This window comes from Aedes albopictus, chromosome 3, assembly GCF_035046485.1.
Source record: "Aedes albopictus strain Foshan chromosome 3, AalbF5, whole genome shotgun sequence".
Classification (NCBI taxonomy): Eukaryota; Metazoa; Arthropoda; class Insecta; order Diptera; family Culicidae; genus Aedes; species Aedes albopictus.
The window spans coordinates 293,715,048-293,728,945 of NC_085138.1; the positions used below are offsets into that span (position 1 = coordinate 293,715,048).

At 39.4% G+C, this 13,898-nt stretch overlaps 2 protein-coding genes across 3 annotated transcripts in view; both read left to right on the forward strand.

Annotated features, from left to right (window-relative positions):
• LOC109412930 (Ig-like and fibronectin type-III domain-containing protein 1) overlaps nucleotides 1-13,898 on the forward strand; it is a 692,650-nt gene that overhangs the window by 379,386 nt on the left and 299,366 nt on the right. The gene's annotated exons all lie outside the window — the stretch shown is intronic.
• Nucleotides 5,371-7,435, forward strand: LOC134289437 (uncharacterized). The gene is made up of 3 exons (XM_062855247.1): nucleotides 5,371-6,293; nucleotides 6,369-6,861; nucleotides 7,269-7,435. The coding sequence occupies exons 1-3, from the start codon at nucleotides 6,114-6,116 to the stop codon at nucleotides 7,433-7,435; spliced, it is 840 nt and encodes a 279-aa protein (XP_062711231.1). The 5' UTR covers nucleotides 5,371-6,113.

Below are 13,898 nucleotides of genomic sequence, written 5' to 3' on the forward strand. Positions count from 1 at the left end.
TTCAGCAGTTGATCGTTTGAGAGAAAAGGGGGGGCTTTTCCTTTCTGAAGGTGGTAGTCGAAGTAGTTTCATTAGACGCAACCAGTATGCGGTGCGGCGAACGAGCTCCGAATACGTCGAAAACTTCTAGAGATAGTCATGGTTGAACTCTGCGACTGTGGAAACCGTTCTTGCGACAACTGTCCGTCGTTCCTCTTCTTCTACGTCTTCCGTTGATGAGATTTTTAGCAATCTGGGCCATTGATCCGGGCTATACTTTAATCAGACTGGCCCTTCCCACCAAAAGTGATTTTCCAGGATGTCTCGGGATTTAATACTTCGGGATATAAGGTCTGCTGGGTTTTGTACTCCAGGAACATGATTCCAATTACAACCTTCGGTGATTGTCTGAATTATTGCTGTACGATTAGCAACAAACGTTGTCCAGGTGGTGTGAGGAGCGTGGATTCATCGGAGAACACACGTAAAATCTGTCCAGAAGTAACAGGATGCAGCTATCTTAATCGATTAATGAACCTTCTGGAAAAGCTCGATGCCCAATACCGCTCCGCAAAGCTCAGAACGAGGAATGGTCTGACATTTCAGTGGAACGATCTTTGATTTGGATGAAAGTAGTTGCACCTTCACCGTTCCCTTCTTATCCATGCTCCGGATATAGAGACAGGCCCCGTATGCCTTCTCCGAAGCATCGGAAAAGCAATGGATTTCAATGGCGACTGCTTTCGGGATGACTACGCATCGCTCGATCCGTGGTTGATTAAGAATCGGTAGCTGTTCATGGAATTTCCTCCACGCCTCACCCACCGTTGGTGGTCAGACTGGTCCCAGACGAGCGGATGCCCGTTTTCGTCTCGAATTGGCCATAACTGTTGCATAAAAACCTTTGCCGTGATAATTACAACTCCTAGGAGGCCTAGAGGGTCGAATAGGGTTGCGATCACTGACAATATAGTCCGTTGACATCGAAGACCCGTAACCTAACACCGACCATTGCTGAAAAATTTTCTAACAGTAATGACTAATGAGTGATGTTTTTGAAGAACCAACCATACGAACAACGGGTTGTTTAGAATGTTTACCGTTTTAAAATGGGATTTTTTTTTTCATGGCAAATTTCGTCGTGCCCGGCATTTTTCGACTAAGAGCAACAAACTATTGAGCTGAGCCTTTCAAAAATTTCGCGAGTCAATCGTGCAAATGTTAAATTTGTGAAAGCAAAATGTTCACACATCCAAGAACAAAAGGAACAGCACGTAAGCAAACCGAGTAGTTGAAATATCACCCCAAAATATATACACACTGCTGATAAACTGAACACCAAAAAAAAATCAATTGTTGTAGTTTCCACCGAGTCCGTGGTAAAAGTGAGAATTGTACTAACAATTTTCAACCGATCGCAAAGTTCTGTTAATTGTACTGAACTTTGTCATTATTGCCATGCGTGCAGTACCGTTGACTGAAAACATTCTTGATGCTATTATTATGACAGTGTTATTCAATTATGTTGATTCAAGTCTTGGATAAACATGGTCAAAAATACGGTGTCCGGCCATTTGGCCGAATGCCGTTTGGCCGAATCAAGAAAATTAATTCATCTGATTATCAACGTTACTGATTTATAGGTTTTCGAAGTAAAGTCCAAAGGTTGAACGCCATTTTTTTCCATTTTTCCATTTTTTTATACTGTGAAAATTGCTTTGTTAGCATGGTTTAGTAGCAGTCTCGGTCGAAATTAATGGTAAACTTATGACAATCACCTTGCATTACACAAACTCAAGCTCAATCAAATGCGTATAAAATCGTCCGTGTTTTCTGCCCTTTGCTATTTTAAAACATACAAATCCTCAATGAAGAAAAAATAATAATAATTCCATTGATAAAGAAAATTTTATTACGGAATGTCTAGTAATTTCCTGCACGCCGATGGATATGAGATTTACAGGTATTTTTACTTAATTCTGTATATGTTTCCTTCTCTCCGTTTATACTGATATAATAATTATAGAAATGAAATCTACTGATATTCTACCTATGAATTTTTTCTTCTTTTAAACATAGGCGGTTCTTTCTAGTTGCATTGTTAAACTAGTTTTTGGCGGTGACACTGCTAATATTCAAATGGTGTATTTTTCCTTCTTTTAAACATTGGCTATTCTTTCTAGTTTCACTGTTTCCTTGGAAACGGTAAGAACCATTAAATAATATAAGAATTATAGAAGTAGTAAGCCCACGATAAAAAAAAACAGATTAATCCACCTAGTGGTGATAGTGCCTTTCTCGTCGAATAAGTAATCAGTATTTTTCCGTCGACGTTAGCCAAAGTGTTCCTGAATCCTGAGGATACTCTAGAACAGAACAAATCCCTTTCTCTTTCTTTTGTCACAGTGCTCGTTGACTCGCCAATGGGGAGATGATAAGTAATAAATGTATTTGATGAAAAAATACTCAATCAATTAAGCAAAATCTAATTGAGCGATTTGTTGAGAAATTTTAAGGAGGACTCTTTTTCACCTTAAAATTTAAAAAAATTCTTGATTTATTTCTTTGTGCCCTTCCTCAAAATGTTGAATTCCGACTAAAATTTTCCAAGAGGGGGAGGGGTTAACATAGGAGAAAATCGGAATTTGTGTCAGCCGTATTCAGAAAAGCAAGAGTTTCATCAAAGCCATAATCAAATTTGGAAACTTATTTTACTCTCAGTTGACTGCTTGACCGCCTTCCCTAGCACTGGATGCCGATCATTATCAAGACAATTCGATGATTTTTTTCTGCACACTTCAGTCCATATTTTATTATCGTTGAATATAAGATTCTTATAAAATTTGTCGAAAAAAGGCAAACACGTGAATGAAACCCATTCCATTTAACCAACCAGTTACATCAAAATTGGGCGCAGCAATTTTAAACGCAAAAGGGGATTGATGCGATAAAATTTAAATTTTCACTTTCGTAATTTCAGCGAATCAATCAGAATTGCTGATAATCTTAGGTGTGGTCAGAGACTATTTTCTAGCTGTCCGTTTATCTCCGGGACACCTGGAGCCGGTTCCGGAATACAACCGGTGTTACGCAAAGATGCGTAGCCTTAAATTTGAACCCAACATCATTGAAAATATGAACACCCCTTTAAATCATATCAGTGACATTATTGTGCAGTAGTTCAGTAAAGACATTTAGTAGCTAGCGAGAAGGTACCTTCAGTAAATGAGCAAAACGTGCTCCCTAATTTTATCAACGAATTTGTAAGTTAATTATTGTTTATTTGTACTTATAATTTAATAAATTTGAGTATGCAGCTATGTAGCTGATCATGACAAATACCTGTCTAATTTCTGCTGAAAGAGTCGGTTGTGTCGAGCACCTCCCGCAACAACCGGTTCAGATATCTTATTATCTGGATTTATTGGCAATTATCGTTGACAAATAACGGAAGCAGCTTGTTTTGCGTGACGCTTTTCGACCTGCTAAAGCCTGTATCCGTAATAATCGGGACACAGAAGTACGGCTGTAGCTCTGTAATGAATCGTTAAAATTGGCCAAATAATTGACTCAGAACTCTTTGGTGTATGTTTATTAATTGTGCCAAATTTCATTAAAATCGATGCATTACTTTTAACTGTGGGTGAAAAATAAACAGATGTGGTTTTAAGCACTTTGTACAATCTTGCCGAATTTTCATTCGCATAATAGATAGTTCTTTTGCGCTACAATTTAAAGTACTGTGAAGATAATTATGAAATTTCGTTAGCAGTAATGATACTTACAGAGACACTTTCTTGCAAAATTTCATCAACTTTGATCAATTAGTTTGAAAGTTACAGGTGTTGATAGGGATGAGTGTTAGTGAAAATTTTTCGCATTTTTCATGTGCGATGTTTGCCTATTCATAACTTTTGAATTTCTCTGCCAATTTTCATGAAATTTTCACAGAAGGTAGTTGATTATGTGTATATTATGCCTGCAAAATTTGATGATTATTGTTATAGTACTTACAAAAGTACAATCGAAACAATAAAGGGTGCTAACTAATTGCTGTCTGAGGGGCCAAAATCACGTTCAGTCCCAAAACATGTTTCGACTATAAAATTGTTGATAGTGCATCGATTTTTTTGAAATTTTGCACATACAACAAATGTAGTTTGAGAGGTTTGTGTTCAAAATTTTAGCCATATCCTTTTTCAAATTCAAAAGTTACAGCGCTGACAAGCAAAACTAGGGGCTGTACAAAATTCAATGGCTCACATTCTACTCTTTTATTGCTACAACAAAAGGTACTGAATCAATTCATATGAAATTTTGTAGGTGAAATGAACACATCTGAAGATGTTATTAAGCCAAATTTGAAAGATTTTCATGCGTCTATTGCAGAGTAATAGCTGTATTTCTGTGTCCCGATTATTGCGGATACAGGCTTTATTCTTCGGTCTGCATCAGATGCCTTCAGCTGGATTCACCACTTCGACTCCGTCAGTATAAGCGGTTCAGATATGATCTGAAACTATTTTCCTGCTAAAAGCCCAGTTTCATGTTCGAAAGGAATCGCTCAAGAAATTTCTTGACCGATTCCTGGCAGAAACTTTCTATAATTACTGCCATTGGAACTGTAATTTCTTCTCAACTGCGTACTGCAATCGAAGAAAAACGATTTCTTGAGTGATTCAGGCAAGGAATTTCCCATGCATTAAGATAAAGTGAGAAATTCCTTCCGAACTGCAAACAGCTCTTTACCGTTCATCTGGTTATCGAAAAAGCCGCTATTTGATGTGTCACATGCATGGGTTTGGTTCACTTTCTTAATGTGCCACTTCCGGCGGGACCCCTGGAATCGGTTCTGGAACACAATCGGTTCAGATATGGTCTGAAACTATTTACCTGCTAAACATTCACCTGATTACTCGTTATTTGATGTGCCGCATGCCTGGGTTTGGTTCAGTTTTTTAATTGGTCACTTCCGGTGGGACACTTGGGCCCGATTCCGGAACACAACCGGTTCAGATATAGTGTGGAACTATTTTCCCACTTACCGTTCATCTGGTTATCGAAAAAGCAGCTCTTAGATGTGCCACATGCCTGGGTTTGGTTCACTTTTTCAATTGGCCACTTCCAGCGGGACACGCGGAACCGGTTCCGGAACACTACCGGTTCAGATATGGTCTGAAACTATTTTGCTGCCTACCGTTTATCTGTTCATCGAAAAAGCCGCTATTTGATGTGTCGCATGTATGTGTTTAGTTTACATTTATATTTGGCCACTTCCGGAGGGGCACCAGGAACCAGTTCCGGAACATTACCGGTTCAGATATAGTCTGAAACTATTTTGCTGCTTGTTCAGCAGGTTATCGAAAATGCCGTGGTTTGATGGGTCGCATGCATGAGTTTGTAACATTTTCATATCTGGCCCCTTCCTGGGGTACCGGTCCGGAACACCTAAATGGCCATAACTCCAGAACGGCTGGACCGATCCGAACCATTTTCAATAGGAAACAATGGGACCAGATTCCGCGTCGAATGCACCGTCGGTCATTAAAATCGGTTGAGGTTTACTGCCAAAAAGTGATGTGAGTTTTTTTTGTACACATACACACATACACACATACACACATACACACACACACACATACACACACAGACATCACCTCAATTCGTCGAGCTGAGTCGATTGGTATATAAGACTTGACCCCTCCGGAGGCTCTATCAAATTTTCATTTTTGGAGTGAACATATAGCCTTTCGGTACACCTTGGTGTACGAGAAAGGCAAAAACGAATCACGACAACTTTGATTTTGTGTCGATCTGCTGTGGCAAATGGGGCTTTTACGTGAACGTCAAACTATGCTAACTATAGTGTTGGCCAGAGATGCCAGATAATTTTCTGTATCACTGGTTCAAAAATCTGTATCCCATACAAAATATGGATGAAAAATCTGTATCCCATACAAATGGAAAATCTGTATTTCATATAAACGCTATCTGTACCGATGCTCAAAAATCTGTTTAATACAGATAAATCTGTATATATGGCATCCCTGGTGTTGGCCAAGAGTTGCATCATCACAGTAGGTATTTTAAAATATTGAGACAATGTAACGTTTGATGTTCAATTACAAGTTTCTATGGTTTCTCAACAACAACCGTTTGTCAAGAGAAAAAAATCGTATACTTTTTCATTCCGTGATCAGCAGCTGTACAATCAAGACGAGAAAATGAGCTCTGAAAAAATTGAACTTCTCAAGAGTTCCCGCGGGGGCGACATCCTGTACCTCGATGGGTATTTATTCTACAGAAATAAAAAGGTATGTATGGGTAAAAATAATACTTCTAAACTATTTCCGAATTTCTATTATTGGAATCTTTTTTCTTTTTTCAAGGTTGACGAGTTGCATTATTGGGAGTGCCAGAACCGAAGCCACACCACTGAGCAGAGGACACACTGTTCATCAAGGGTGACCACAAAGCTGATGAATGATGAGCATGTCCTTGTATCGGATAGACCCCAGCATGAACATGAGCCCGCTCCACGAAATGCCGAAACGCTGAAGTTCCGGGACAACATTAAACGTTCAGCGGCAGCAGACAATGGACCTCCGGCAAAGTTGGTTAGCAGGGTGGCAGCGGAATATAGTACAGTGGTTCAACACCAACTTTCCATGAACGTCCAAATCAAAATCGTGAAACGGACGCGACCATCTTTACACGGAAAGGAGCCAACATCGCTGGAAGGTTTTGTTATTCCGGAAGAACTGCAGAAGACGTTAAACAGAGTACAGTTTTTTTCACGGTGTGGTCGAGTCGAAAGGCGAGAAGGCGCTTATTTTTACTACAGAAAAAGACTTGCGCAGACTGGCTCAATCTCGGTTCTGGGTTTGCAACCATTCATTTGCAAAAATTTACATTCATTTGCTATTATCTCAGTTCAGAAGCATGCTATCGAAAAACAATGTATGGATGAATTTAAGTTTGTAGTTTTATCTGAAAGTTTGCCGAATAACACTGGGGTCGCACACGCATTCCAAAGTCGTGAGCGAGCTGTGAAGGCAACTTTCCACAGCGTGAATGAAATTTATATTCACCGCTTGAAGAGTTGCCTTCACAGCTCGCTCACGACTTTGGTATACGTTTGCGACCCCAATGTTATTCGGCAAACTTTCAGATAAAACCACAAGGTTAAATTCATCCATACATTGTTTTTCGATAGCATGCTTCTGAACTGAGATAATAGCAAATGAATGTAAATCTTTGCAAATGAATGGTCGCAACCTTGGTTGCAGACGCAACGTTCGATACGGTTCCTGGCTTGTTTAGACAGCTGTTCAGTATTCACGGCAGCGTAGGACCCGATCACACGAGTACGGTGCCAATTGTGTATGCCCTAATGCAGTCCAAAGCAGAATTGCTGTACCAACATGTGCTGCTACGCAATTTGATATTGAGCTGAACCCAGTGTTTGGACGAAAAAGTGATCAGTGAACCACTCGGCAGTTTTTCTTCCCTTCTGTTGGTTCTGTTTCAATTACCAAGCGGTGTATGTTCTCTCGTCGAGTCGCATGGTTCACGAAGGAACTCAAAGAAGATACTCCGATATAAACAAGCTGCGGCGATGAGCGGGCATCGCTAAGTGTAACACTTACCGATGATCTCTCATCGTTGGCTGGGGGCAACTGTGAATAATCGTTATTTTCATTAGTATTTAATGCGTTTTCGCTTTAAAAACGTGAACTACTATTTAATTTAACTGTATTCCCGACGTTGCAGGTTGTGTAGTCACAATAAAAAAAAGAATTATGGCAATAAAATATTCTTACCGAATGCATCCCTTTCATTAGCGTCATCGAGCATCTTCTCTCTTGATTGCGCTCTCGTATCGAACCGAACAAGAGAATGATCAGCATTTCGAGGAGCGTTCCCGAGCATGTTAGTTCACGAAATGTTACAATCGCGAATGTATCACTTGCTGAACATAGACCATACAGTGGTTCGCGATAAAAATCCACACACTGGGCTGAACCCTTCAGTAATTCTGACTGATTTTGAACGAGGAATGATAACCGCTTTTCAAAGCGAATTTCCCGAATCGCGGCATTCGGGATGCTTCTTCCACTTATCTCAAAATATTTGGAAAAGGATCCAAAACAATGGCCTTGTTCAAAAGTTCAAGGCTTCCAGCGGAATCTATTTTAAACACTACAAAAGGATCCAAGCTTTGGCGTTCCTCCCTCCCGCAGAGATTCCGAAAGGGTTCGAAATCTTATTAAATGAACTGCCGGAGGACTTTCTTGCCAATTGTCTCTTATTTAGAAGAGTATTATGTGCTGGGGCGTTAAAAGGCTGGAAGAAAAGGTGTGCGGACGCAGCCGCTATTTCCGCCTTCTCTGTGGTCCGTTCATCAAAATGTTACGGAAGGATTGCCAAGAACTACAAATTTGGTCGAAGCTTGGCACAGTCGTTGGGCCTAAGTAGTGGGCGCCCAGCATGTTGGCACCATCAAAATGATTGAAGAGCTTTGCCTGGAGCAGAAGTCAGCGAACGATCGAGCTGATAACTTCCTGGCTGGAGGTGGACCATCGAAAAAATTGGAGTATCAACAAAAGGACTCCAAACTCAGTAAAGTAGTGGCTAAATATGATAAATATAGTACGTATGAATATATCAAAACAATAGCAGATAATCTTTAGGTTTAATAGTATTCTTTAACTTTATAAATACATTGAATTCGGAAGGATATAAAATATGCTTTTTATTTAATAATAAATGATACTTCTCATAATTAAGCGAAAAACAGAAGGTGATGCCACACATCGACATTCATATTATTTTTTTTAATAATTATAAATAATTTCGGCTGCTACAGACAAGTCAAACGGTTTTCTATATTGCCGAAGACTCCACATACTTTTTATTGGAGATGAGTTTCAAAATTGGCTTCCAACTTGTATGCTAATATTCGTAATTGAATTGCGCATTTATCAATCTGGTCTTGACAATTGAAAATAATTCAATAACGTTTCGTATTATTCAGTTTACTCCTTTCACCGTTAGATTAGTTAGCATTCGGCCAAACGGCATTCGGCCAAATAGCATTCGGCCAAATGACCCATTCGGCCAAATGGCATTCGGCCAAACGGCATTCAGCCAAATGACCCGGAACCCAAAAATACTATGTCTAAATGGTATCATCAAAAATGTTTTCAGTCAACGGTACTTCATGCAATATTGATCTTTTTCTTCTTCATCCTATTCTTCATGGCTTTACGTCCCAACTGGGACATGGCCTGCCTTGCTTTAACTTAGTGTTCTTTGAGCACTTCCACAGTTATCCACAGGCTTTCTTTGCCTGTCATTGCATGAAATTGTAAATTGTGAGGCAAGTACAATGATACACTATGCCCAGAGAGTCAAGAAAATTTTCCCGACCGAATCGGGAATCGAACCCACCGTCACCGGATTGACGATCCATAACCTTGACCACTAGGCTAACTGGAGACCTGCATTATTGATAATTAACAGAATTTTGCATTCGGTTGAAAATTTATGGTGAAATTCTTAATTTTACCATGGATTCGGTAGAAACTACAATTAAATTTATTTCAGTGTAGCAGCGACTTCAACCAATGTATGCTGAAACTGATATACCTACACTGAAAAAAAGGACATGGTAACGGTGACCAAATCGAGGGTGAAATCAAAACACTTTTACTACTTGATTTTGGTAGACCATGATTTATTTTTGAAAATACCATGTAAAGGGTTCAATTTACCATGCTGCTTTTTATTTACATTTCATGGTAACTTCGAACCTCACTTCATAGTCCATTTTAATATGTGCATGATAAACAGCATAGTACATTTGACTATGGCATTCCGGTTTTAGTTACCATGCGTGTGGTTGAATGGTAGTGTCGTGTTTGTTGTTTACCTTTAAGAAAGTGTTGTAAAAAAATATATAATCGATTATATTTATTGTTTTTTATCATTATAAATAAAAAAATATACATAATTGTTTTATGATTGAATTAATATCCTCCGAGAGTGCCAGGACAAGCTTCATTTTCGCCTTTAAAGATGTTCGGTTTTTGTTTCTGGTGACAAGTCTGGTGATGCATGCTTGGGGACGTCCAACTGCGATGCAACAACGTCGTCCGGAAAATTTTGGTTCCTGAGCGAGGCTGGAAGGATGCGGTGACGGAGGAAGATGTTTCTAGGTCAGCTTTGCACGGTTTGCTGCGGCGAAGGAATTTAAGGAGTAGCGAAAATAACATCGACGTCCATCCGCGGATTGCCTAAATATTATTGGCGAAGTGGAGATGCAATATCAATCGGTAGCGCAACCTCGGGTAAACCGTCTTGATTCTCCGGTTCTTTTGATAATTGTAGTTCAACATTCATACAAACGGGAATCTAGAGGTCCAAGTGTTTTCATGTAACCTGTGAAAGATAAAAATGTGCTAAAGAATGTGGAAAATTTTCAAAATGAAATCGTTACCAACTTTTTGCCTCCTTCCTCTGCTCTCTCCAGATTCTGATTAGCCTGCTTCCGGAGCACCTTTCCTATGGCCGCATCGGAAAGCAGTAGTGGCAAGGAAGGTTTAGGATTTTCTTCCGGAATTCCTGTATGTAATCTTTTAGGCAGAAGAACTTGTGAGAATACCGTTGGCGGGTCTTGTTAGCGATCAAAACTACAAATGTCGATGGAAAAACTTACCAGTAATTGCACAAACAGAAAGCAACTTCACATTTTTTGTTGGAAAATGACTAGATGACAAAAAAAATGTTGATAACGAAAAAACCTACGGAAACGGTATAAATAAACATGAGAATAGTAATAGCAAACATGAATATGGTTCTGACAAACACGTACAACGTAATCAAGATAACCACGTTTTATGGTTTTGACTACTATGCGCTTTGCTGTCAAACCATAGTATTTTTAAGGAAAACATAGTAGTCATCATTGAAAACATGGTCATTGTTACTGTTTTTAGGCATGGTAAAATTAATAATGGTTGAATAGTTCATTTCACCATGAATTTTTTTTCAGTGTACACATTTTGTGCGTCGCATTAGATGTAAGTTTGTCAATAGTGTTGTCTTCTACAAGAAAAAACGTCGTTCTTTTTGAACCTTTCGACTGGGAAAGTTGTATATCGGTAATATCTTTCCCCCGCTTTCATCCTGCTCTTTCTCATGTTTATCAAGAAGAAAAAGTGATACAAAAAAGAAAAATTTGGGCACGCTAGTTATATTGAAAGAATTTATATTATTCCACTACTTCGATCCGAATCGTCTTGAAATTTTCGCGACATCGCATTGTCTTTCCGAACGTGCTTTGAAAGTACTCTGGAGCTCCGACCGAACCTCAAGGTGGCCACGATGCCCAAGCCAGCTTTAACGTCGTCTTTGTGTGAGTACCCTATTGATCCACTACAGAATACGTCACTTTTCAAAGTGATTTCAAATCATATAATATTTTTCCCCTTACCTTACCGTTTCGGTCATGAAGTAGCTGGTGATCTTAATTGCACCAAGAGCCGAAGGCACACTAACAGTGTTACGCTTCCCTACCAATTGCTAGATACTTTGGAATTCTCTGAAATGTAATTTTAAGTTGGAAAGCTATTCCCAAAATCCGTCTCTTGACTCCTTGTGCAATTTCGATTATCTGATGAATCCACTACACCTTAACCCAAGTCTCAACTTCATTTCAGTCCATGCTTAGTTAAAAAATATAAATATAAAGTTCTACCACCAACACTATGATCAAAATAAGCTTTTATGATATGTTTTTATGTCTTTATTCATGAGATTTTCAGCCCGGGGCTGGTTCATCTCAGTTTAATATGTTTGTACGGTTCTCAATTGAGGAGATGTTAATAAAGCACGAAGTGAACGAACTGTACGGTTATCTTCATCACGTTTTTTACTATTACAGATAATTAACCAGTTTTTCTTCTCTTTCATTTTCAGGTGTGTAAAATCTGTTTGACAAATAGTCCAGTGAGTACAATTTGACGTAAATGTAGTAGTTCAAGTTCTAATTTTGTTGGTTCGATTTAAATGTTTTCAACAAACAACCTTAAAAAACTATTATGCTTATGATTCTGCAGGAAAGTCAATTGCGTGATATCCCCTACCAATTTTTCAATCCGAGTTCATCAATTATCGTAGATACCTTTTTATGGATACCCCATGCAGTTCCTATATCATCACGAAAGCTTCTAATAAATTTTCAAATTCGCCTGTAACCATCGTCCTTCCGGTTTTCAATCAACGAGCCACAGGAAATTTAGGACTCCCCCATATAACCCTATCCAAACAAACACGAAAGCACACATACACTTTTACTTCATACACACTTGTCGAAATTGGAAGTCAAGAGTTTGGTACATACATCCGAAGAAAAACATTCGCTTCCTCCCATCATCGTCGCTCCGTTCGTTCGTTCGGTGCGATAGCTTCCATACTGAGGAAACAAATTTATTTTAAGTATGCTAATGGCAGAAACATGAAATTCCTCCTCCCCGAGGGACAGGGCAAAATTTTTCACAAATTGATACGAATGGGATAGGATTTCCAGTTACAAATATGTGATACTTCGGCGGCAATGTACGTAAGCTGCGAAGCATTTTTCTTTACCGAAGTGATTCGAAATCAAGCAACATTTTTCGCGGTTCGCTTCCTAAAATTCCCAAAAGAGGACAACTCCTTGGAGGAATCAATGCGAAGGAGCCTCCCGCTATTGATTGAGCTGGAAAGCATTTCCGTTCGCGTTTGTGCAAACACAGAAAATATACCACCGGCATCGCCATGAATATTGATCAGCGTGAGTACCAATTTCCCTTCGCGTCGCGTCAGTGGAGAGTGGGATCAACCTACACTACCTACTTCTCACATGGTCACCGAACGTCGCGTTGGTTTGGTACATTCCGCACATCCTAAATCTTCATCAGTCCAAAAGAAGGAACGTTTATTTATAACATCGTTTGCAGTGCAAGTGGATGATATTTTACCATCCGAACGCGAGAGAGCGCACCGAGCGCGCCTCTTATGATATCCGTTTTTATTTCAGTTCCTACACCCTGACTGTGACATAAAGGCGTGAGGGTATGCGATATTTCGAATGATATTCATTAGACTAGACGCTGTCCATAACCTACGTAGTCTTATTTCGATCACCTCAGATTAAGGCTCAAGCATCCGTCATCATTTTTCGGAAATAGAAAAGCAGTTTTTTCGCTGTAAATCAAAACAATGACCACGAAAATGTATTCACTGTATTCTATTCCTCATACGAAATACAGTGAATCCATTTTCGTTGCACAAATGATTGACATGAACGAAAAAACTGCTTTCAAATGTTTGACGATGACGATGATTTCAATGACGAATGGTTCAACGTTAATGGCGGGACCCGTGGTGCAGTGTTCACACTTTCGCTTCATTGGTCGTGGCTTTGATCCCAGCCCCGGCACTTGCAATTTTTCATCAGTTGTTCTTCCCTATAGCTCTAACGGTCCCTGAAACTTGGATATCGGTTAACGGCAAATCATAATGGACGACCCCCAATCGGGATGGAAAAAGAACAAAACAGTCACACATCAACAACATCGTGCTCATCATTCTATGTACCATGAACAGGGTAGAAAAGAGAAAACAGGACAAAGGCAACCAGTACGATATAGCAGAATAGAATACATTTAGGCGCAGTACAAATTGTAAGTGCATCTGTCAATTGGAATCGCCCAAGTCGTGCCCTAATGAACAAAAGAGCTGCAAATAACCTACCCAACAAACTTTATTGTTGTACAATGGCTGAATAAACCACTCTTAAGCTCGATTTTAAAAATTTCAGCTGAAAAAGCTGTTGTTCGGCTGTCATTGTTACTTGGGTAATTTAGTGGTTG